The 22,017-nt window shown below is 54.9% G+C and overlaps 2 protein-coding genes across 2 annotated transcripts; both read right to left on the bottom strand.

Annotated features, from left to right (window-relative positions):
* Positions 1 to 19: 19 nt before the first annotated feature.
* NDUFV1 (NADH:ubiquinone oxidoreductase core subunit V1) lies at positions 20 to 5,494 on the bottom strand. Its single transcript, XM_032641595.1, has 10 exons — positions 5,329 to 5,494; positions 4,144 to 4,226; positions 3,900 to 4,070; positions 3,012 to 3,195; positions 1,985 to 2,174; positions 1,334 to 1,546; positions 1,024 to 1,190; positions 632 to 713; positions 278 to 423; positions 20 to 173 (listed from the first exon to the last, which is right to left on the bottom strand). Exons 1-10 carry the CDS (start codon positions 5,398 to 5,400, stop codon positions 87 to 89), a joined length of 1,395 nt encoding a protein of 464 aa, XP_032497486.1. The 5' UTR covers positions 5,401 to 5,494; the 3' UTR covers positions 20 to 86.
* A 13,005-nt stretch (positions 5,495 to 18,499) lies between these two features.
* On the bottom strand, positions 18,500 to 21,312 carry LOC116758576 (glutathione S-transferase P). Its single transcript, XM_032641520.1, has 7 exons — positions 21,201 to 21,312; positions 20,971 to 21,006; positions 20,568 to 20,668; positions 20,372 to 20,459; positions 19,889 to 19,992; positions 18,950 to 19,057; positions 18,500 to 18,771 (listed from the first exon to the last, which is right to left on the bottom strand). Coding segments are annotated over exons 1-7 (627 nt in total). The 5' UTR covers positions 21,202 to 21,312; the 3' UTR covers positions 18,500 to 18,582.
* Positions 21,313 to 22,017: the final 705 nt, after the last annotated feature.

The raw sequence follows: 22,017 nt of genomic DNA, 5'->3' as shown, positions 1-22,017 counted from the left end.
GCCACAGAGAAGACGCACCGAGTGGGCAGCACTTGCTTTATTGTCCAGCCGTCCAGGCAGATGGATGCCGGCCCAGCACGGCGGGCTCAGGAAGCGGCTTGCCTGGCCTGGTGCTGCTGGGCGAACCGCTGCATCCGCTCCTCAAGCTCCGGCCGGAAGTGTCGGATCAGGCCCTGGGGGTGAGGGTCAGGGTGCTGGGTGCAGCAGGGCCTGAAAATCCCCCAACGCCCGGGCTCTCAGCACCGCCCCCAGCACCACGCAGCAGGGCAGCGAGTACCTGCACGGGCCAGGCAGCTCCGTCGCCCAGGGCACAAATGGTGTGGCCCTCTATCTGCTTGCTGATCTCCCACAGGGAGTCGATCTCAGCCGGCCGGGCGTCCCCCTTCACAAAGCGGGCCATCACCTTGTTCATCCAGTCCACACCTGGGCCGTGGCAGCAAGAGAGGGCCTGGTGATCTCCCTAAGCCGGGGTGCGGGGGGATGGAACTCGAGGGGTGCGGGCCACAGGGAGGGTGGGGCTCAGAGCAGCCACAGCAGGCTGGGAAGCAGCAGCTGTTTATTCAGGGTCCAGTGCCCGGCCCAGGCCTGGCGCGAGCCACAGAGAAAGCCCCAGCCTGCCCAGCACACTTACCCTCGCGGCATGGGGTGCACTGGCCACAGCTCTCGTGCTTGTAGAACTCGGTGAGGCGGGCGATGGCTTTCACGATATCCGTCTGGGGAGACAAGGGACAGTGAGGAGGCACCCAAGGCCTGAGCCTCAGCGCCCCCCGGTGGCACACCCTCCTGATTCCAGCGGCACTCTGGCTGTCTCCTCCCCCTGCCGTGGGCATCCCGCCCTGCCCAGGCTCCACGGGCGTGTCCCCCAGAGAAGCCTTGCTCCCCACCTCTCCCACCTCACTGTATCTCAGGTGATACGAACCAGGACCCAAGAGCTGGCAGGAGTTCTCCGAGAGGCCCCGGAAGGGTTACTAACCAGGCTGGCATAAGGCAGGGACTGGGTGGGGAGCATGGGCCAACCCTTACCGAGCGGTCCATGACGATCACAGCAGCCGTGCCCAGGCCCGTCTGCGCCTGCACCAGCGCGTCGAAGTCCATCAGCACCGTCTCACACACGGACTTGGGGATCAGTGGGGTGGACGAGCCGCCAGGAATCACAGCAAGGAGGTTGTCCCAGCCACCCGTGACACCCCCTGGGGCCCCAGTCAGTCCCCAAAAGGATGGATGGTCAGGGCTGGGGCCGGCACACCTGCCTAGCCCTGAGCCCAGGACCTCTGCTAGCCCCAGCCTCAGCTCCTGAGGCTCTCCCACCCTGCTGGCTGGCCCCAGGCCTCACCGGCGTGCTTTTCAATCAGTTCCTTCAGCGGTATAGACATCTCCTCCTCCACGGTGCAAGGGTGGTTGACGTGGCCAGAGATGTTGAACAGCTTGGTGCCTGAGTTGCGTTCGCGGCCAAAGCTGGCAAACCACGCACCCCCTCGGCGGCAGATGGTAGGGGACACGGCCACTGTCTCCACGTTGGCCACGGTTGTAGGGCAGCCGAACACTCCTGTGGGGGAAATGGGATGAGAAATCGGTGGCTTCCAGTGGGTGGGGACAGGTTGCGGCGGGTTTCCTGGCAATGGGGTATGTCCAGGGTCCTGCTCCGGTGGCAGAGAGCCCTGCTTTCACCCCTTTGTTATTCTCGTCCCCCACCGGACCCCAGATTCCAGCAGGAGCTGCGCTGCCTTTTCACCATCCTGCCCCGAGTTCCCGGAAGGTTGGAGAGGACTTGGGTATCTGACATGGGAGCTGAGGCAGGATGAGGGACTGCAGGTGGCACTGGTGGAGCCTCTATGTTGTTCCCACCCTGCTCTCTGTGTCAGGCGCCCAGTGCAGAAGGGACTCAGAAATTCCCTAAGAATGACCAGTGGGGACCTGAAACCAGATCCCGGACTCCACAGGACACAGGACAAGGCCCAGGATCGGGCCAGGTGCCAGGTCTTACCCACGTCTGCAGGGAAGGGAGGCTTTAGGCGGGGCTTGCCCTGCTTGCCCTCGATGGACTCGATGAGCGCTGTCTCCTCCCCGCAAATGTAGGCCCCAGCCCCACGCACCACAAACACGTCGAAATCATAGCCGGAGCCGCAGGCATTCTTGCCAATCAGACCAGCCTCGTAGGCCTCTCGGATGGCTACCTGTGGGACAGGGGTGTGAGGACACGGTCCCCAAGGGCCCAGGAACACTGTGTGTGGGAGGGAGGGGCACTGGCCCAGTGAGCCCATCACCAAAGTCCAGAGCGAAAGCTCCCTTTGGACGCAAGCAGAGGACGCTCTGGGAGGGGTGGGGGTTTTACGATGCGTGTGCTACTTCTGTAATAACAGTTAACCAATTCTCCAACTATATGTATTTTTAAAGACTTTAAGACAATAATGAAAAATTCAGCAAGTAGTTTCTCCAGGTGGTGGATCTGTGGGAGAGTTTCCTTTTGTGTGTGTGTGGTTTCCTATCTTCATAACGAACGAGTACTGCTTCTGAGTAGAAGAAAAGACCCTGGAGGCTTATTTTTAAATATGTAATAATAATAACAGTTACACATCATGCTACCATGTGCCAGGTTATTACTCCCACATCCTTCATCACTGTTGTGTAGCAGCCTAATAGAAAGGTGAGGCTTTGGCCCTGGACCAACTACTACAGGCATCACTGAGCTGAGAATTACTGACATGACCCCTTGACCCTCCAGGAAAAATGCCCATGTGGGAGTTCTCCAGCCTACCCCTGCCCCAGGAGTCATGGAGCCCTGGAAAGAGTCATGGAGCCCAAGCAGAAGCTCTGGAACATACAGAAAGAGACAGAGGCACTGGGGGCCACGTCCCATTCAGGACACAAGGCATGCAGGAGTGATCACCACTCTCCTAGTGTGACCCCAGACAGATCAGCAGCTAAAATCTAAGAACAACTCTGCCTAGGATTGGGGCATGAAAGTGCACACTGAGCACCTTCTCCTCTGTTGACGCCCCACCTCTGCCCACCTGTAGATTGGACGCCTCATTGTAGAATTCCCCGCGGATGTAGATGTAGGCGGCACGGGCACCCATGGCCCGGCCCCCCACTAGGCAGCCTTCCACCAGCTTGTGGGGATCATGGCGCATGATCTCCCGGTCCTTGCAGGTGCCCGGCTCCCCCTCGTCCGCGTTCACCACCAGATACTTGGGCCTGTGGGAGCCAGCAGGTCAGTCAGGCTACAGGGCCACCAGGGTTGGGCCTTCAACCACATGCCACCCCACTCCACCCAGGGAAGCCTCCTCTGACAGCCAATCCCTCTTTGTCCTCCTGACATGTTCCCAGGGGCTCTGCTTGCTCACCACCGATGACAGAGAGCTCACTGCCTATTCCGTATTTGGGTGGGTATGACCACAGGAAAAATCTTTGCTTTCCCAAGAGCCCCAATCTGCTTTTGGTCACAAAGAGCATTCCATGAACCTCCACCGTATCTCTGGAGCCAAAAGGAGGCAAAATAGCTGACATTCAGCCTTTGCTTTCTAGGTGCCAACCACAGTGCAGGCCAAAAGCTGTACAAACATTCTCTTTCATCCCTGCACGATATAATATCCACTTACAGAACAGAAACCTGAGGTTCGGAAAGGCCAGAAGACTGCCCAAAGATATACGACTAAAAGGCAGAGCTAGGCACTGACCAGTTAAGTCTGACTGAGTCAAAGTTTTGTGTCGATTCTGCTTCCCCCCCAGTCTCCCCTGAGGAAGACCAGAGAGAACTGGATCCTACCTACCTGAGCTCTGGTTACGTTTTCCCATTTCATTCACTCTTAGTTTCCAAGGAAACAGCCCAAAGGCCCAGGTAAGCCACAGCCACCCCCAAGGTCTCTCCTGCAACCCCATTTCTGCCTGCCTACACACACCTGCCATCTGAGGGCTTATTCATGAAGCTCCATTTAAGGCCAGTTGGGAAGCCAGCACCTCCACGGCCCCGCAAGCCCGACGTCTTGACCTCACCCAGGATCCAGTCAGGCCCCTTCAGCAGAATCTCCTTTGTCTTGTACCAGTCACCTCGACTCTGGGCACCTTTCAGCCTGGACAGAGTGGGGAAGGCAGTAAGGGGGAGGCCCTGCCTCGGGAACCACCAGCCTAAGGGCACCATCTCACCTCCAGTCATGGCGGCCGTACAGGTTGGTGAAGATCCGGTCTTCATCCTTCAGCGAGCCAAATGAGGTTTTCTTGGGTGCTGTCTGGGGACACAGAGGGTCAGCAGGCCCAGCGGAGCTCTGAGGTCATGAGGGGCCAGGCCAGAAGGTACAGAGTTTTGAGTCCCCCGGATTAGAGAGAGCTGGGCTGGGAGGAGGGCAGGGGCCTAAGCCTCAGAACCCTTCATAGCATCATAGCTGCCATCACCACTTAGTAAGCACTTCCTGTTAGCAGGCACGAAACTAAGTTTTCTATATCCAAGACCCCATTTCATCCTCATAACCTTGAGACAGGAATGATTTCCTCCATTTTACAGAAGAGGAAACTGAGGCTCAGAGCAAACTGAGCTTATGAAAGGCACACAGCCCAAAGGAGCAGATGGAATCTAAGCTCAGGTGTGTCCGTGGCCAAAGCCCACACCTGAACTGTGCACAGCACATACTACCCCCCCGAGCCCAGTGTGATGCTATGTCCATTTACTTGTCTGGCTGTGCTGCTGGACCAAAACTTGGTTAGGCCAAAGCCTTGTGCTACTAAACTCTGCTGGCGACAAAATGCACTTTTGGAAGGAAAAGAAATGCCTCACTGCGGCTGGGACACAAGATGACGGAGGGAGGCCCGCTCGGGATAAAACTATTGAGGAGAGATGGGTCTGGAATTCCACGTGACCCAGTGAGGAGCACCCCAGCTGAGGGCTAAGAGGACCTGGCTTCCAGTCACCCAACCCCTTAAAAGCCAATATGGGGATCGGAGCGCTGAACGAAGAATGAGGAGGCGCACGGCGCTCTCCAAAGCTATTGTCTGCATCTGTAAAATGGGTCAGTGGCCCCTTCACGCCCTACAAAGCTGTGGCGGGAAAAGAATGAGATAAGGACGCTTTGCCACCTGCAAAATTTTCCGTTAATTCGCGCGGCTGTTAAATAAGGGAAGCCAAGGGGCCGGAGGGCTGGGGGCGGGGTGAGTCAGCCTCCCGTTTGGACCCGTTCCCCTTCTACACCCAAGCCGGATCGGCAACCTTCCTGCCGGGCTAGGGAGATGAGAATGTTCTCCAGAAGGCACTACAGACCCAAGGGATGGAGCGCGCACAGGCGCGGCAGCGAGAGCCGGCCCGCGAGCACCCCTGGCCCGAGCCAGATCAGGCCTCACCGTATCGCCGCTGAATCGCACAGACACCCGTGCGGGGAGCGACCCGCCGAGCAGCCGCCGTGCCGCCAGCATCGCGGGGGCCAAGCCGGTCAGCTCCAGCTGTCACCTTCACGGCTCCGAGGCTGAGGAACCGGCGCGACCTGGACGCTAGGCGGCGCACAGGAAGAACGTCACGCGCCCTGGCGCCGGCGGCGCGCCCAAACTTCCCTGCACCGCACCCGACCCGCCCTTGGCCCCGCCTCCTCGTGGGAGGGCGGAGAGGCCGGAAGTGCCCTGTCTGGCGCTGAGGCTGCTGGGAGATGCAGTCCCGCGGGCTTTCGGACCTCCGTTCTCCCTTCGCGGGATTGGTATTTACTCTCTTGCTCGCCCGCGCTGCTCCATCGCATTAGCCCGTGGACCCTCAGCCTTTCAATCCCCAAGTAAACAAACCTCGCATGTCACCTTCTGCTGGTTCTGGTGTTTTCTGCAAGTTCCGCATTTCGCGTGCTCTTGTTGTATGCACAAGCGTATAGGGGAAGGAGGAGAAATCAGATCGGTGACAGCCCGACCCTCATGACCGCCTTGTAATTATTCTGTCCCCGTCCAAGCCCTCCCAGACTATGATTTTCCCCTCACCCACTACGGGCACCCCTGGGCTCAGAAAAGGATTGCTCATTAGCCGCAGGGAGCCGGGGCAGACTGGGGGTTGTTGGCGGAGGTCTCCCCAGAGGAGGTGTGTCTAGAGTCCTAGGTTGGGGTGAGGCCAAGAGGGTGGAGATAGCCAGTGGGTGGCACAGCCTCTTGCTGTAGTGCTGCTAAACTCTCCCAGCCATTCCTTCCTCAGCCCCTGTCAGGAGAGGTTGGCACTTGATGCTCCTGCACAAAATCCTGGAGCGGCTCCTACTGCCTCGGCAAGCTGGCATTTAAGGACTCGGCCACTATCGTGCAGGTCGTCAGGCCCAGGCCACATCATGCCCACTCTCCACAGGACCTCTTCCTCTTGGGGCTTTAGGGCATTTCTGCCCACTCCCTCCCCACCCCGCAATGCTCCCGTGACCTGAGGAGGGCCTCTGTTCTTTGCCTTCCCTTGAAGTCTTGGAAGCCTGATTAACTCTTGTTAATCAGTTTGTCAGTTCTCTGGAACCCTTTGGCTCTGAGTCCCATGATAAGCATGTCCGTTTTGGTCTGCCCTCCCCAGCTCCTCTATTCTCTTGTCCTGTAATCATCCTTCCCTATCTCTCGAGAGATGTGCCATTTACAAAGTAATATGCCCTTATTTTCTCATATAGTCCCCACAGTAGCCCTGGATAGCGTTAACTCCATTTTCTACATGAAAAAAATTGAGGCCCATGGAGGTTTCATCTCTTGTCCATGGGTATGAAGCTGCTGAGTGGTAGAGCTAGAATCAAACCCAGGCCTTTCTTCCTTCCCAAAGTGCCCCAGACACAGCACACATATGACAGTCATTGCAGGATGTCAGTGGTGTTTCCAAAAGAGGCGGCAAGAGCCTGGGCACCTTGTCTGAGGGCTCACAGATGGGTAGGGCAGTACCAGGTCCAGGGCCCAGCAGTCCTGACTCCCAGCCCCAGGCCCCCTCTCCTGGGCAGGGAAAGAGATTGCCCAGACAGAGCTGGGGATTACACAGCTAATCCGGAGCTCAGACCCGAGTCCATGGATCCCTCCCTTTGGGGTGGCAGAAGGGGGGCAAGATGGAGCCAGAGGGTGGATTCTCTCCTCATCCCTATCTAACGGGGTCAAAAGGGAACACAAGGCCATGGGGAGAAGGCAGCCAGGTGATGCTGTTTATGGGAGATGCTGGGCATGGGCCCGTGGGAAACTAAGAGTGAGGGGCAGGAGCTCCAGTTTGTCCAGCACCAGGCTCTGTGCCAAGCACTTGCCATGTGTTGTCTTCTTAATCCTCCCACAACCCAGGGCATGGGAATGATGAGCCCCCATTTTCAGAAGAGGACAGAGTATATTAGCCACGCTGAGTTGCCTGCCCAAGATGGCACAGCTGCCAGAACTCGGCCTGAGGTCTCCTGACCCTCAGTCCCCCACTCAGTCCCCACCCATCTAGAGCACCCACTTGCCAGGCTCCACTCAGTATCACCTCCTCCAGGAAGCCCTCTTCCAAGGCATCCCAGACCCTGGCTCTCCCCTGTCTCATCCTATGCCACTGTCCGTCTGTCTCCCCTACCAGCCTCCAGGCCAGAAGCTGGGAGGCATCCAGGATGCCTCCCTGTCTCCATATCCACTGCATCCTGCCAACTCTGCCTTCTGAGCACACCCTGTTCCTGTGCCTTTAGGCCCCACCCCATGGCAGTGACCCATCAGCTTTCACCTGGAATTTTGCAAAGCCTCCTTGAGGTCCCCCAGCCTCAAGTCTCGGCCCCCGCAATCACTTCTTTGCACCATGGAATGAGCAGGATTGTTGTAAACTTTGGATCCATTTTGCCCCTCTCCTGCCTGAGACCCTTCGTGGTTCCCTCGTGTCCTCAGGACAAAGCCCAAGTCCCCGGGCCTGGCACTCAAGGCCTGTGCTGACTTCTCCAGCTCCAGCTCTTATTTTCTCCAGGGGATCTCTTCCAGTTTTGTCAAAATGAGGTGTGCCCCTTCCCATCTTTTCCTATCCATTGCAGGAGTTTTCTGAGGGTAAAAGTTATCATCTCCGGAAGTGTCACTAGAACTCACCGTAAGGCCGTCTGAAACTGGGGGCTCTGCTTAGGAGTGATCTGATCACCATCTCCATTTCTTTTAGGGCTATTTGTTTATTTCCGTGAGCCAATTTTGGACACCTATACTTTATTTTAGTTTATTAAATACTATTTATTTATTTGGCTGCGTCGGGTCTTAGTTGCGGCACGCAGGATCTTTGTTGTGGAATGCGGGATCTTTCGTTGCAGCACGTGGGCTTCTCTCTAGCTGTGGTGCGCGGGTTCAGTAGTTGCAGTGTGCGGGCTTAGTTGCCCCAAGGCATGTGGGATCTTATTTCCCCAACCAGGGATTGAACCCACATCCCCTGCATTGGAAGACAGATTTTTAACCACTGGACCGCCAGGGAAGTCCCTGAACACCTATATTTTAAAGAATGTTTTCTTGATGGATTGTTCCTTTTTCTAATATAAAATATTTCTCTGCATCTCTTTTAACAATTTTGCCTTGAGGTCTATGATCTCTGATATTACTATTGCTACACCAGCTTTCTTTTTATTAGTATTTGGAGTTTTTTTTATTTTCAATCTTTCTCTTGTTTTAGGGATGGCTTTTAAAACAACATCTAATTAAATTTCATTTTGTTTTATTTTAACTCAATCAATCTCTGTCTTTTAAGAAGAGAATCTGGGGCTTCCCTGGTGGCGCAGTGGTTGAGAGTCCGCCTGCCAATACAGGGGACACGGGTTCGTGCCCCGGTCCGGGAGGATCCCACATGCCGCGCAGCGGCTGGGCCCGTAAGCCATGGCCACTGAGCCTGCGCATCTGGAGCCTGTGCTCCGCAGCGGGAGAGGTCACAACAGTGAGAGGCCCGTGTAATGCAAAATAAATAAATAAAAAGAGAGTCTGTCCTGTTTACATTTATTGGTATTGCCATTAGAACATATATCTGCCATATTATATTGTGTTTTCTATTTAGCATTCTTTCTCTTTATTTCCTTTTCCTCTATTTTCTGGACTTCTACTGAATTAACTGAGTTTCATTTGTGCTATTCCCTTCTTCCCCAGTATTGGTTTGAAAGTTATACATTTTATTTCTATTTTTAGTGGTTTCCCTTACATTTTTTTCCTTCCTTTTTTTAAAAAAATTATTTATTTATTTATTTTTGGCTGCGTTGGGTCTTCCTTGCTGCGCACGGGCTTTCTCTAGTTGCGGCGAGCAGGGGCTACTCTTCATTGCGGTGCACGGGCTTCTCATTGCGGTGGCTTCTCTTGTTGTAGAGCACAGGCTCTGGGCGTGCGGGCTTCAGTAGTTGTGGTGTACAGGCTTAGTTGCTCCGCGGCATGTGAGATCTTCCCGGACCAGGGCTTGAACCTGTGTCTCCTGCAGTGGCAGGCGGATTCTTAACCACTGCGCCACCAGGGAAGTCCCCTCCCTTACATTTTTAACAGTCATGCCAAAATTTCTTTTTCCAGCAAAAGCTAGTTCATATGTCTATCCTCCTGCTGGATATGAAACAAAACCAAGTATACTGCTTCCCTCTGTACTTACTTCCATCCCCAATTCTGCACTTCTGATTTCTGGGTTGGTCCTGTTTGTGACCCGGCAGGGAGGGCATTTCTGGCCCCCTGCCTCACGCTCCTGGTGGAGACCTGGCCTCAGTCATGGAAGGCTCTCAGCCTTGCTCTCCAGCCCTGGCCCCAAGCCTGTGCATTTGGCTTGGCTGTGTTCCTGCTTCCTGGCTAAGTCACAAGGCTTCAGCTCCCGCCCGAGGCTGTGGGTTTCTTCCTATTTCTTTCCTTCAAAGAGAGCCTTATTTCAAGTCTACACAGAATTCCTTTTCATTTCTATGTGGTTGGAATGTCATTATTAACGCTTTTTATCCTTCTCTGATTTTGATGTGTTTGAGAAGGACAGGGTGCATTTCAGGTTCTACTCTAATATCTTGAACTGGAAATCTCTCTTTTTTTTTTCCATTAATTTAAATTCGAGAAAGTAAAGTCGATCAGTCATGGCTGGTGAGGTACACACAGGACAATGTGACTGCCTTTGGATCAAGCAACACACTTAACGATGCATGTGACCCAGCCTCCTTCCCTGCTCTCCAGGGCAGGGTGCCCTCACATGCTCTGCAGACTCTCGTACTGGTGTGAGAACCACTCCCTGTCAGGCTGCCAGTGTCTCGGGGTCCTTCTGTGGCTCATACTGGTCCTGAAGCACTGGGCAGCATCTACAGTCTCCAACAGGGAGGACCTGTGAAGTCTCAGTTGGGCACAGGTCCCAAGGACCGGTGCAGTCCGCTCAGCCCACCCACCCTGGCACCTCCCTGGTAGCAGATCCACACTCAGACACCCAGTAGATAAGGTCTAGGTATATGGAGTGTCTCCATGTTGGTCCTCTGCCCATCCCCAAGTTGTCCCTTGGCGTTCTGCCTACACCCCCTTTGTCCCTTAACACAAAAGCTCTAGTCTCTTCTTTGCCCCGTGTAGCCCTTGACGGCTATTTGGGAGGACAGATACCAGGAAGAGCTTACACACTGCTTGACTAATCCCAAGCTGTTAGAAATGTGAGACTCAAGGTTCAGTTTTTAGAAACGTCAGGCCCTACCTTATAAATCAGCAAAAAGAAAAACCAGTTGAGTGTTTATTAGAGACAGGTTGAGCTATTCATCTTCTGGTACATGTTCTTCTTACCGTGACCACTTTGCACCTTCCAAAGACAATTTCCTCCCAATACACAAAATTCAGAGCCACAAAGGACACATGGAGGGGCGCCGCTTCTGCAATGGGTCATGACGCCATAGCCAGTATTTACGGCTGCCTCCGTCCTTCCAGAATCCCACATTCCCTTTGCCTCTAGCCAGTACTGCAGCTGCTGAGGGGACTTTACCAGGTGGGTGACTTAATGCCATAAAGATGTCACACCTTTCCAAGTTAATTTACAAACTCCAATCCAAATCCCATCAAGGCCTTTCATGGAACTGGGAAAACTGATTCTAAAATGGATATAGAAGAACAAAGGGCCAAACCAATTTTGAAGACGAACGAGAGGCTTGGGAGGAATCTGCCCTGCCAGACAGCAAGATTAATTATAAAGCTAGAGTAATCGAGACAAGAGGACCAACACTTCCGATTTATGGTGCTTCTTTATCATAATTTGCTAGAAGTTCTGCAATTCTGGTTTTGATTTCTTTTTTGACATGCCATTTTTTTTTCTTTTTTTTTTTTTGGCCTCACACACCACGGCATGTGAGATCTTAATTCCCCAACCAGGGATCGAACCCATGTCCCCGGAAGTGGAAGCATGGAGTCCTAACCATTGGACAGCCAGGGAAGTCCCATGCCATTTTAAGAGAGATGTATAAATACATTTATAAATATAAATATTATAACTGTAAACATTACAGTCTCTTTGTTCCTGGGTTTTGCTATTTTTCATTTTATTGCCTTATAATGAGAGACTGTTATCTGTACTGTTCCTCTCTCTCCCTCTGGAATGTTCTAAAACGTTCTCTGCGCCATGACATATGGTTACTATAGTAAACGTCCCATGAGCAATTGAAAGGACAGTGCCTTCTCTGTTTTCTTATTTCAGAGTTGGACATTTGTTGTTTCCAGTTGCCTAAGTCCCTGTCTTCCCATCAGCTTTTGCTCTGTGAACGTCAGGGTATGTTATTTGGTGCATAGAAGCTCATAACTGTAATCACTCCAGATGTCTCCTACATACATGAGAGATGGAGTGTGTGTTTGGTTTTTTATGGTCTTTGTGGCTTTGTTTTTTTGTTTGGTTTTTTTGGCTGTGTTGGGTCTTCGTTGCTGCGCGGGCTTTCTCTAGTTGCGGCGAGTGGGGGCTACTCTATGTTGCAGTGAGCAAGCTTCTCATCGCGGTGGCTTCTCTCGTTGCGGAGCACGGGCTCTAGGTACGCAGGCTTTGGTAGTTGCTGCACGCAGGCTCAGTAGTTGAGGCACACAGGCTTAGTTGCTCCGCGGCATGTGGGATGTTCCCGGACCAGGGATTGAACCCCTGTCCCCTGCACTGGCAGGCGGATTCTTAACCACTGTGCCACCAGGAAGGCCCCCTTTGGGGGGATTCTGAAAGATTAGTGGGAACACCATCTCCAACATTATAAACCACTGATCCTCCCTCCCCCGTCAGATGTTGCAAATATATTTCCTTTGAGTTTATCATCTATCTGATAATCTGATAAATAGTAACCATCATTGTACAAGAGAAATCCTCAGTTTTGATGTAGTCAAGTTCATTCATTTGGGGGCCTTGTTTAAGGAATTCATCCCCAGTCCAAGGTCATAAAGAAATCTCTTACTTTTTTCCGGTTATTATTTTATTTTTCTCGTTCACATATAGGTGAGCCCTATGGCAGGGTTTCTAAATCTTGACACTACGGACATTTGGGCCTCTTCAGTTCTTTGCTGTGAGTGGCTGTCCTGTGCATTGTGAGATGCTTTGCCAGCAGCACCCGATAAGTTGCGACGACAGAAATATCTCCAGATGTGGCCAAGCATAATCTGGGGGACAAAATCACCCCCAGCTGAGAACAACTGATCTATCTAGAGTTTATTGTTGTAAATGGCGTGAGATGAGAATCCAGTCATTTTTCTCAATACGGTGAATCAGTTTTACTAATACTAAATAACTCTTCAAACTTATTCAGTATTTGTGATGTCACTGCTATCACACATCAAGTTCCTGTATATGTATAGATCTGATGTTGTATGTGGTAGGGACTGACTAGATATGACAAACTTATTTCCTCCTCCTGGGCAGAGAGCCCCCTTGTATCTGGATGGGGCAGAAGTGAAGAGTGTCATTTCCAGGGCTGGGCAGCTGGGAGCAGGTGTGTCTTCATCACTGCTCCTTCCCTCCCTCCCTCCCTCCCTTTTTCTCCCCATCTCTGGTCTCTCCACATGGGCTCTCTCTGTGGCAGCCTCAGGGTGGCTGGACCTTTTGCACAATGACTGAAGCAAGTGTCACGAGAGAAACTGCCAAGCTGTGTGACCTTCTCAAACTTAGCCTGGGAAGCCCCATCGTGTGGCTTCCACTGTTTTCTCTTCACTGAGGCAGCAGCAAAGTCCTGCCCAGCTTCCACGGGAGGGCATAGAGATGCCGGAGCGTCAAAGTATTTGTGGACATGTTTCATCACCACCACAAGATATCTGACACGATTTCAAATTCTTTATCCCTCGTGTATGGTGTTTTTCTCTCTCCGGAAGGTTGCAGGGTCTTCATTTCCCTTCTGGGGGCTCTGGAATTTCACGATCTGCTTTTGTATCAGTCTTTGGTCCTTCTTCATTCAATGTGCTGGGCACTCATTGTGCCTTTCAACGTGAAAGCTCATCTTCTTCAGTCCTGAGAAAATGTATTATTCATTTGATAATCTGCTCCCTACGATTTTTTTTTTTTTTTTGCGGTATGCGGGCCTCTCACCGCTGTGGCCTCTCCTGTTGCGGAGCACAGGCTCCGGACGCACGGGCTCAGCGGCCATGGCTCACGGGCCCAGCCGCTCCACGGCATGTGGGATTCTCCCGGACCGGGGCACGAACCATGTCCCCTGCATCGGCAGGCGGATTCTCAACCACTGCGCCACCAGGGAAGCCCTCCCTACGATTTTTTTTTTTCCTACGATTTTTTTCTACCCTCTTCTCTCCCTCTCTCTAGACTTCCTTGAATAATACTCTGTTTTTCTCATCTTTCCATGCTTTTATCTTTTTGTTCTATTTTCATATGTATTTTTCAACTTCCCCTTCTGAGATTTTTCTTTTCTGATAAATTTATTTATTTTATTTCTTTATTTTTGGCTGCGTTGGGTCTTCGTTGCTGCGCACGGGCTTTCTCTAGTTGAGGCGAGCAGGGGCTACTCTTTGTTGCGGAGCCCGGGCTCTAGGTGGGCGGGCTTCAGTAGTGGTGGCTCGCGGGCTCTAGCGCGCAGGCTCAGTAGTTGTGGCACACGGGCTTAGTTGCTCGTCGGCAAGTGGGATCTTCCCGGACCAGGGCTCGAACCCGTGTCCTCTGCAATGGCAGGTGGATTCTTAACCACTGCACCACCAGGGAAGCCCCTGAGATTTTTCATTTCTGCTCTCATATTTTTAATCTTTCCGGGAAACGCTCTTTTTAATAGCCTCCTTTTATCCTCCAGATGTAATAACTTTTCTTATCTCCCTGAAGTCACTGATTAAAGTTTATTTGAAGTTTTCTCGTGCACAGCCTGCACGGTGTCTTCTCTGAGCTCCTTTGCCCCCTCCTGTTTATTATTGTTTCTCTCTTTTACGTTAGAGATTTCCCTCAAATATCTGGCAATCGTTTGTTGTCCGTTGATATTTGTCGTGTTAGGAGCGAGCAGGAAGTTTGACGGAAGTTCAGTGACTGAGGGGACTGTAAACTTCGTGGCAGGTTTGCTGGTTACAGACCCTGTCATTGGATCAGTTTCCACTGCTCGTGGAGGCCTCCGATGCTCTCCCAGCCGGGTACGGACCTCTCTGCGCATGCTCCGGAAGCTGGGCGGGAGGGCACGCTGCGAGCCCCGCCCACTGCATGTGGCCAGGGGCGGGAGGCCAGGCCAGGCCTGTGCAGCGTCAGGCCTACCCCCGGCGGCCTGGATTCCTGATAGAGAGTGATGCCACCAGGTTTGTTCTGCAGCAATATGTGCCTGGAAACCCACGGAGTAGGCACAGGGTCGGCTGGGGTAGGAGGAAGCAGCGAGCCTTCTAGAGGTCAGCACCCCCGATTGTTTGGAGCCTTCCTTGTTCTGCAGCAGGGTCATCCCACTGGCCACCCTAAGGCCCTCCTTTAATCCTTTATGCCAACAACCTCAATGCCAGCTCCTACCTCCCCCGCCCCCCCCCCCGCCCCCCCCCCCCCCCCCCCGCCCCGCATCTTGCCCCTTCCAAGTTCCTGAGCACTGGCCTCTGCCCAGGACTTTGGACGCTGACCTTGGCCTTCTCTCTTTCCTGGCAAAGTGGGCAGTGAGAGGTGCCACTCAAAGTTCTTCCCTGGGGAGAACTTCCTTCTCCAGGGCCTTTCAGGGCTGCCCACCTCGGCCGGAGGCAGTAGCCCTGCTGCACAGAGCCCTGGGGAAGCCCAGCTCCTGGTTAGTCCCCAGGGCCCTCCAGGTTAGCCCCCAGGGCCCTCCAGGCCAGGTGTGGCAGGTGCAGGCACATTGGCAACGTGAACCACGAACTCCTGCAGTTTCCCGAGTCCCTCACGTGTCCTGGAAGCAGTGCTGCTTGGCACACCATCTCTGACTCGCTGTTCTCATGGGCAACTCAGACTGATCCTCTGGTGCCCCCCGAGTGTTCAGTCTCCTCCAGGGCCCAGAAATGAGCCAGGGACCGTTCCTCAAAGGAGAATGTGTGGGCTCCTGCTTTCCCCCTACAGGATTTCTCCACTCAAGGTAAATGCCTGAGGAAAAGGCTTCCAGTTGCTGTAGCTGGGGTCGCCTCTCTGCAAGAGGAGACTGAACACATAACGGACAATGGCCAGACCGTGTATGGATAAAGATCTGACCCACGACCTGCAGCAACCTGCCTGGAAACCAATCTCTTACCTACAGTAACCGGACAGGAAGCCAGCCCATTATAGGTCAGACTTGTAGGAAGTCAGACTGCTATCTCTAGGAACAATCCAGGAAGCCAACGATAACCCTTGTAAATAATCACCCCAAATGTCCAGGACTTGATTAATAAGTGACAGCTTCCTTAATTTTTATCCCCTTTTCCAACTTAGGACCAACCAGAGGAAGCCAAATCTGCTCCCCTAAGCAGTGACACACGATGCCCCCACTTCCAGTCAGCCCGCCTACAGCCTCCATTCAGGGCACAGCTGAAGTCTCCCTTTTCCCCCATAAAGCTTCCTCACTCCTCTGCCTGCCTTAGAGCCAGCCTTTGGCAGTGGCCGATTCCCTTCCTGGAGCCAGCTCTGAGTATACAGCTTGCTGTCATTTGCTGGTCTTTATTTTCACAGAGGGCAGCTAGAACCAGCTAGGAGGGAAGTGGAGTTTCCAAAAGAGAGGTGAGGGCGGTGCTGAGGTCAGGAGATGGTGGAGCACAGAAGGTCTCCATCAGTCCGTGGGGGCGGGCCTTCGGGCTGCAGTGGACTAGGTGTGCAAGTGGTGTGCTCCCAGGCAGAAGGAGCAGGCCCGGCCGGGCTCTGAAACCATCCTTCGCTCTCCCCAGCGGCCAAGGTCACCTAGCCATCGTCTCCAGGTCCAGGCGCTGTCTCCAGGAGAACCTGTCCCACTTTGGCCCTGCAGCCAAATGTCCAGGCCAAGGAGGGGGCTGGGCCCCTTAGTCTCTCTCTGATCACTTCCCCCAGCTTGGGTGTCTTCCTCCACTCCCAGATGAAGACATTTTCTCAGTTCCCCATCACTGACAGCTCTCAGGGGCTGGTCTGGGAGAGCCAGAGGGGCCTACTGTTGGCGTGGGGAGAATACCCCAGAGTCATAGCCCCCTCCCCTTGCCTGATCACCTTCAGAGGCAGGACAAAATTGGGAGGTGACTGGATTCCCTTAGCCCGAGCTGAGAATAAAGGATAGATCAGACAGGATGGGTCAGGTTTTGCTGCAATAACAAACCACCGTAAAATGCCGGCAGTGTAAAATTACAAGGCCACCGCTCAACCACACCACGTGTCCCGCTCCATGTTGTCCTTGGAAGTGATTCACCCACTCTGCCCACAGTCCAGCACGACCAGAACATGTTATATGGCCCCTCCCAACTGCAGAGGGGTCAGGGAAGTGTCATTTTCCCAAATATCGTCAGTGAGCAATAGAAAAAAGTCTCTTGCAAAGGGGGCTGCACTCTGTTGGCTCAGCCCCGTGCTCTCAGAAGGCCGGATCCAGGCCTCCTTGCTCTTTTTCCCAGTGCAAAATCCATTGTGTGTGTGCACCTAGTGTACGGAGGCATCTCCTGTTGATGGACACCTGTTCTGTTCTCAACCTGCTGTGATCACAAGCAATAATATGATAACCTTGCTGGTGCCTCTATTCACTCTTTGGCAAACGTTCTGTGACTCAGTTACCTCATTCAGAAACAGGGATGAGAGTACCTACTCAAGGGTGGTGAGGACTAAGGAAGGTAATATACTAAAGCATTTAGTATAATGCCTGGCATCGAAGGTACTCCATTAGCTTTAGCAATTATTATCCTTATTTGCAAGGGGAGCTATAGATGGTTCAGGGATACATGCCTCTTAGTTTTGGGTTTTTGGGGTTTTTTTTTGCGGTACGCGGGCCTCTCACTGTTGTGGCCTCTCACGTTGCGGAACACAGGCTCCGGACGCGCAGGCTCAGTGGCCGTGGCTCACGGGCCCAGCCGCTCCGCGCCATGTGGGATCTTCCCGGACCGGGGCATGAACCCGTTTCCCCTGCATCGGCAGGCGGACTCTCAACCACTGCGCCAACAGGGAAGCCCTGCCTCTTAGTTTTGATCCACACTTCCTGAAGCCAATGTCCCCCACGGGCAATGTCTGTTCCAGCCTCTAACCCATTTCCCCAGCCACCTGCCCAATGGCACTGCACTCAGCTGTTCTGTGCTCCTGGGGTGCTCCGAGGGTGTTCAGGCATGAACTGAATCATGGCTGCCCTGATGCTGGAGCCATGATTGCTCTGACACCATGAATGGCCCCTAAACTGGGGCTCTCTATGTGGGATGGGTGCAGGTACCCCTCTGCCAACCCACCAGGCCTGCAGCATGCAGGCAGGACACCTTAGTCACTGCAGAGCTGCTTCCCTCTGGGTCCTCAAATAACACTTCCTGGAAGTCTCACCTACTTTGTGAGTTCTCTCAGCAATGAGAGAGGTTGACTTACTGAGAGGTTCCCCGCTTTGGGCAGGAGGCTCTGATGCTGGGCAAGGCTCCCCAGAGAAGGGTCTGCTCCTCCAGGCTGCACCAAGGGGGCCTCCCACAGGCCCTCCCCTCCAGCCATCCGTGGGAGCCCCGAGAGCCACAACCTGTTTGCACCCCAATGCCTCCCCACTGTGGACACGCCACAGCCAGCTCACCTAGGCTGGGTCATTCTCTTCGCCCAGCTAACAAAGGTGGTGAGAGAAGGCAGGAGGCGAGCCGGATTGCCCAGTGTTGCTCCCGGGCCCACGACGCACAAGGAAGAAAGGAGAGCCCCATCTGAGCAGAAGTGACTGACCCTCCCACCGACCCAGCCGGGGCTGCTCTGAGCGGTTCAGCTCCTCCCCACGCCCCTCCCCGGCCAAGGGCCCCTCAGCTCCTGCAGTCCTGGATGGAGGCCCTCTGGCAGGTGGCCTGCTGAGAGCAGAAAGCATGTTTATTTAAGTGAGCCTGTTCTCTGTAGACTGTGGGGATCTCCAGAGCAGGGACCATGGTTGATTTCTCTTTGTTTCTTTTTTTTTTCTCTTTGTTTCTGGAGTTCAGTAAACACAGAGCTGGTTGAGGGCTCCAGGAAGACACTCTGTGTTTTAGGATTCAAGTATCCTGTCCAGCTGCCTGTCCCTCCCCCGAGCGTGAGAGGATCAGGGAGCCCCCTCCCCAGAAAACTCAATGCTCACAGCACTGCTTCTCTCTTGGAAACTTTATTGGTCCTAGGGAAAGGGAAGCAGGCAGCTCCCTGCCTCTTGTTGAGAGTGCCACAAGCCCTCACTGTTTCCTGTTGCCATTGATGGGGCGGTTCACGTGCTCCGGGGAGGCCAGGAAGGCCTGCAGCTTGGGCCGGGCGCTGAGGCGGGCCACGTAGGCCGAGAGCAGGGGGAAGGAGTCCAGGCAGCCGGGGGCCAGGACCTGGTGAATCCGAAGCAGGTCCAGCAGGTTGTAGTCGGCGAAGGAGATCTGCAGGGCAGAGCGGGGCAGGGGCTCGGTGGGTGTGGGAGGTGCGAGACAGGGAGCCCGAGCCGGTCCCCTGGTCTGCCCAGCTTTGCTGAACCAATGGCTCACGTGCTCGCTCTGCACCGGTTTGCCATCTGTAAGAAGAGGGTGGTGCGGAAGGGGCAGGACAGGGCCAGCTCACCTGGTTGCCCACGATGAAGGCCTGGCCGCCCTGGCTCTGGGACAGCAGGGTCTCAAAAGGCTTCAGGTGCTGGGGCAGTGCCTTCACATAGTCCTCCTTGCCCAACTCCTGCCAGAGAGGTGCCGCCGCACATCACCCTCCCAACCCTCACACTGCTGCACGCCCTGCCTCTGCCCCTGCCCTGAGACGTCGCCTACTGTCTGCCCCGTCTCAGCGAATCGCCACTCACCCGGCCCCCGCCCCTCCTCTCCTCACTCCCCACCCCAGGCTATTACCACATCCTGTCCATTTCAGCTGCTGATCCTTCGCTAGGCCACTCTTGCCACGATCGCTCTCCGGACTGTTGCAAAAGCCTTGTAGGATCTTTCCGGATCTCACAGACACCACCCTGCTTAGACTCCCCAAAGAGAGTATCCAAGCCAGCTGGTTCAAGGCCTCCAGGACCTGGGCCCGCTGCCCCTCCAGCTCTATCTCCTGCCGCTCTCCCTCCCTCCCTCCCTCCCTCTCACACACGTAGGCACACACACCTTGCCTCTGCTAAACTGGTCCCTAGTCCCTGAATGTGCTCCGTGCCTGATACCTCGTGCACCTGACAGCGCCAGCACCCCTTCTAGAAGCGGACTATAGACCCTTGTCCTCTGCACCTGGTTCCAGGAAGTGCTCCGGACCTCCCCCAGCTGCGGATCAGGGACCGCCTCTGGCTGGATGTCTCCTGTCCTCACGCTGTTCTGCCATTGCCTGCTACCTGACTGGGTCCCTCCCCCAGGCAAGGGGCTGTCTTGTGTCCAGCCCACAATGGCTCTTGACCCCGCCCACCGCAGAGCCAGACGCAGCCCAAGGGAAGGGCCAGTCAGAGCTGCGTGAGGTGTGTCGTGCAGGGTGAGAAGGAAGCCAGCCCCTTTCTTTGTCTTCAGTGACCACCCCCGTGTCCCTGCTTACGTAGTTTGTGTAGATGAGGGTGCCGTATTTGCAGCGAAGGTCCTCCACGCCGTCATTCACCATGTCCACCAGGGCCGCCTCCCGCTGGTCCTTCCCATACAGGCCTGGGGTGGCGGGAGAGCAGACAGCATGACGGGGAGCCTGACTAGCCACTACAACCTGACCCACCAGACAGGCCACATGGCTGCCTGTGAGCCTCGGCCAGGGAGGAGGGAGGAGGATGTGGAAAAGGACCGTCTGAGTCGATGCTCAGAATTCAGTGGGAGGTGGCCTGCTACAGGTCAAGGATTGCTAGACAGACCCGGGGCCTGACCTTAGGCAAGTTAGGTAACCTCCACTTGCCTCCACTCCACAGGGTTGCAGGACAATTTAATTTAAGTGGTAAAGGCTCAAGGGGCCAACACTGAGCAGATGCTCAGAAACGCTGACTGATGCCCGCACACCCCTGCCCTGGACTGGGCCACCTGCAGCCTCATGACTCACCGAGGGAGCGGCCCAGGTGACGCAAGATGGCATTGGACTGGTACAGGGTCAGGTCTCCATCCTGGAACTTGGGGAGCTGCCCGTACAGCTGGGGGAATGCACAGCTCTGTCAGAGGTGCTGAGCGTGGCTACCCCCCACCCTAGTTTTGCCCCCCAGTGCCCAGCCCCTGACCCGGGATACGACAGAAGTACTGACACAGGAGGCCTTGAGTGAAGGCCAGGTCTCCATGGTCACCACCTCCTCCTTCCAGCTCTGGTCCTGGTCGGCCAGCAACATGCGCATGGCCTCGCAGCGCCCTGGGGGAGGGGAGGACGGGGTGTGGGGATGGGCAGAGATCCCAGCCTCGCAGCGCCCTGGGCAAGAGCCAAGGAGGTGAGGACTCCTCCGATGGTCTCCCAGCACACTGCGGAGGGGCGGGCCGGGCCCGGGAAGTTGCGTACTCTAGCAACGGGCAGCTCCGGGGCACAGGGAAGGCGGAGCTAGTAGCCACGTGATGGAGGGAAAAGGGAGGCTGGGGACTCCCTCAGGTGGGTGAGGGGCGTGGGCTGCTGCAGCCCCCAACCTCTGCCTCCCCTCCCTCCCGGTCACAGGTCCCTACCTCGAACAGGGAAGTAGACGATGGTGTAGGGCGGCACTGCAGGATGCAGAGAGAAGTCTGTTAGCGTCTGGGAGAGGCGTATTACGGGGGAGAGGGCGCCCGCTCGCCCTCCCTGGGGTTTCATCCCCTGTTCTGGGCGCTGTAGGCCCCCCCGAGAGCCCCAACTGCTCCCCAAAACCCTGGGAGCCCCCTCGGAATCCCCCAGGGAGTCGCAGGCGGCGGGGACTCACTGATGGCAACGCGGACCTCTGCAGCGGCAGCGGCGACAGAACTCCGGCGCCCGCGGTGGCGGCCCCGAGCCTTATACGGGTGGGCGCGCCCCGCCCCGGCCCACCCCACCGTGCTGAGTCACCGCGCTGGCCGCGAGCCGCTCCTCCGCCCCCCGCCCCGCCCCTCAACCACGCTGCGCAGCCAGTCCCAGAAGGTTGCATCCGATTGCCGAACGTCCAGCCTGGGCTGATGGGCTCACAGCTAGGGCTGGGTTCCAGAACCTTCCAGAGGCCTGAGAGGGAGCGCAGTCCAGCCCCTTCCCCTGCTGGGGTCACAGACCCCAGAGACATAAACCCTTGCATGTAGACACTTGTTCCCAGGTGCTGTACAAAGACGGACACACCCCCTGTGCACGTACGTGCAAACACTCAACTCACACCCCAAGTTGGGTTTTCAGACCCATCCGCCGTTTGGAGGCCACCTTCAGGTTCTTGTATGAGTCACGTACCCCGCTGCTCCCTTCTTACTTTTTTTCTCTAAATTACCTCATTTCTTCAACTCAGATACGCTTACCTTCACAGGTAAACCTGTTTCACTCCCCTACGTGGAAGCGGGCACCACTTGTGATAAGTAGGCATGGTAAAAATCACGACAGGAGAACGATATGGTTTTTGAAATCTATCTAGACAATGGGACGCTGGACCTTCCCTTTTCAAAAGTATCACTGGCAAGGTTACACATTTCTGGCACGATAACACTAAGTCGATCACTTGTCCTTCAGTTCCATCAGGATTGAGGGCAATTTTAAAGGATTCCAGGACGAGCACCAACGCTGTT

Source organism: Phocoena sinus, chromosome 8, assembly GCF_008692025.1.
Source record: "Phocoena sinus isolate mPhoSin1 chromosome 8, mPhoSin1.pri, whole genome shotgun sequence".
Lineage (NCBI taxonomy): Eukaryota > Metazoa > Chordata > Mammalia > Artiodactyla > Phocoenidae > Phocoena > Phocoena sinus.
Note: the sequence above shows the minus strand (reverse complement) of the source record. Positions and strands in the feature narration are given on the sequence as shown.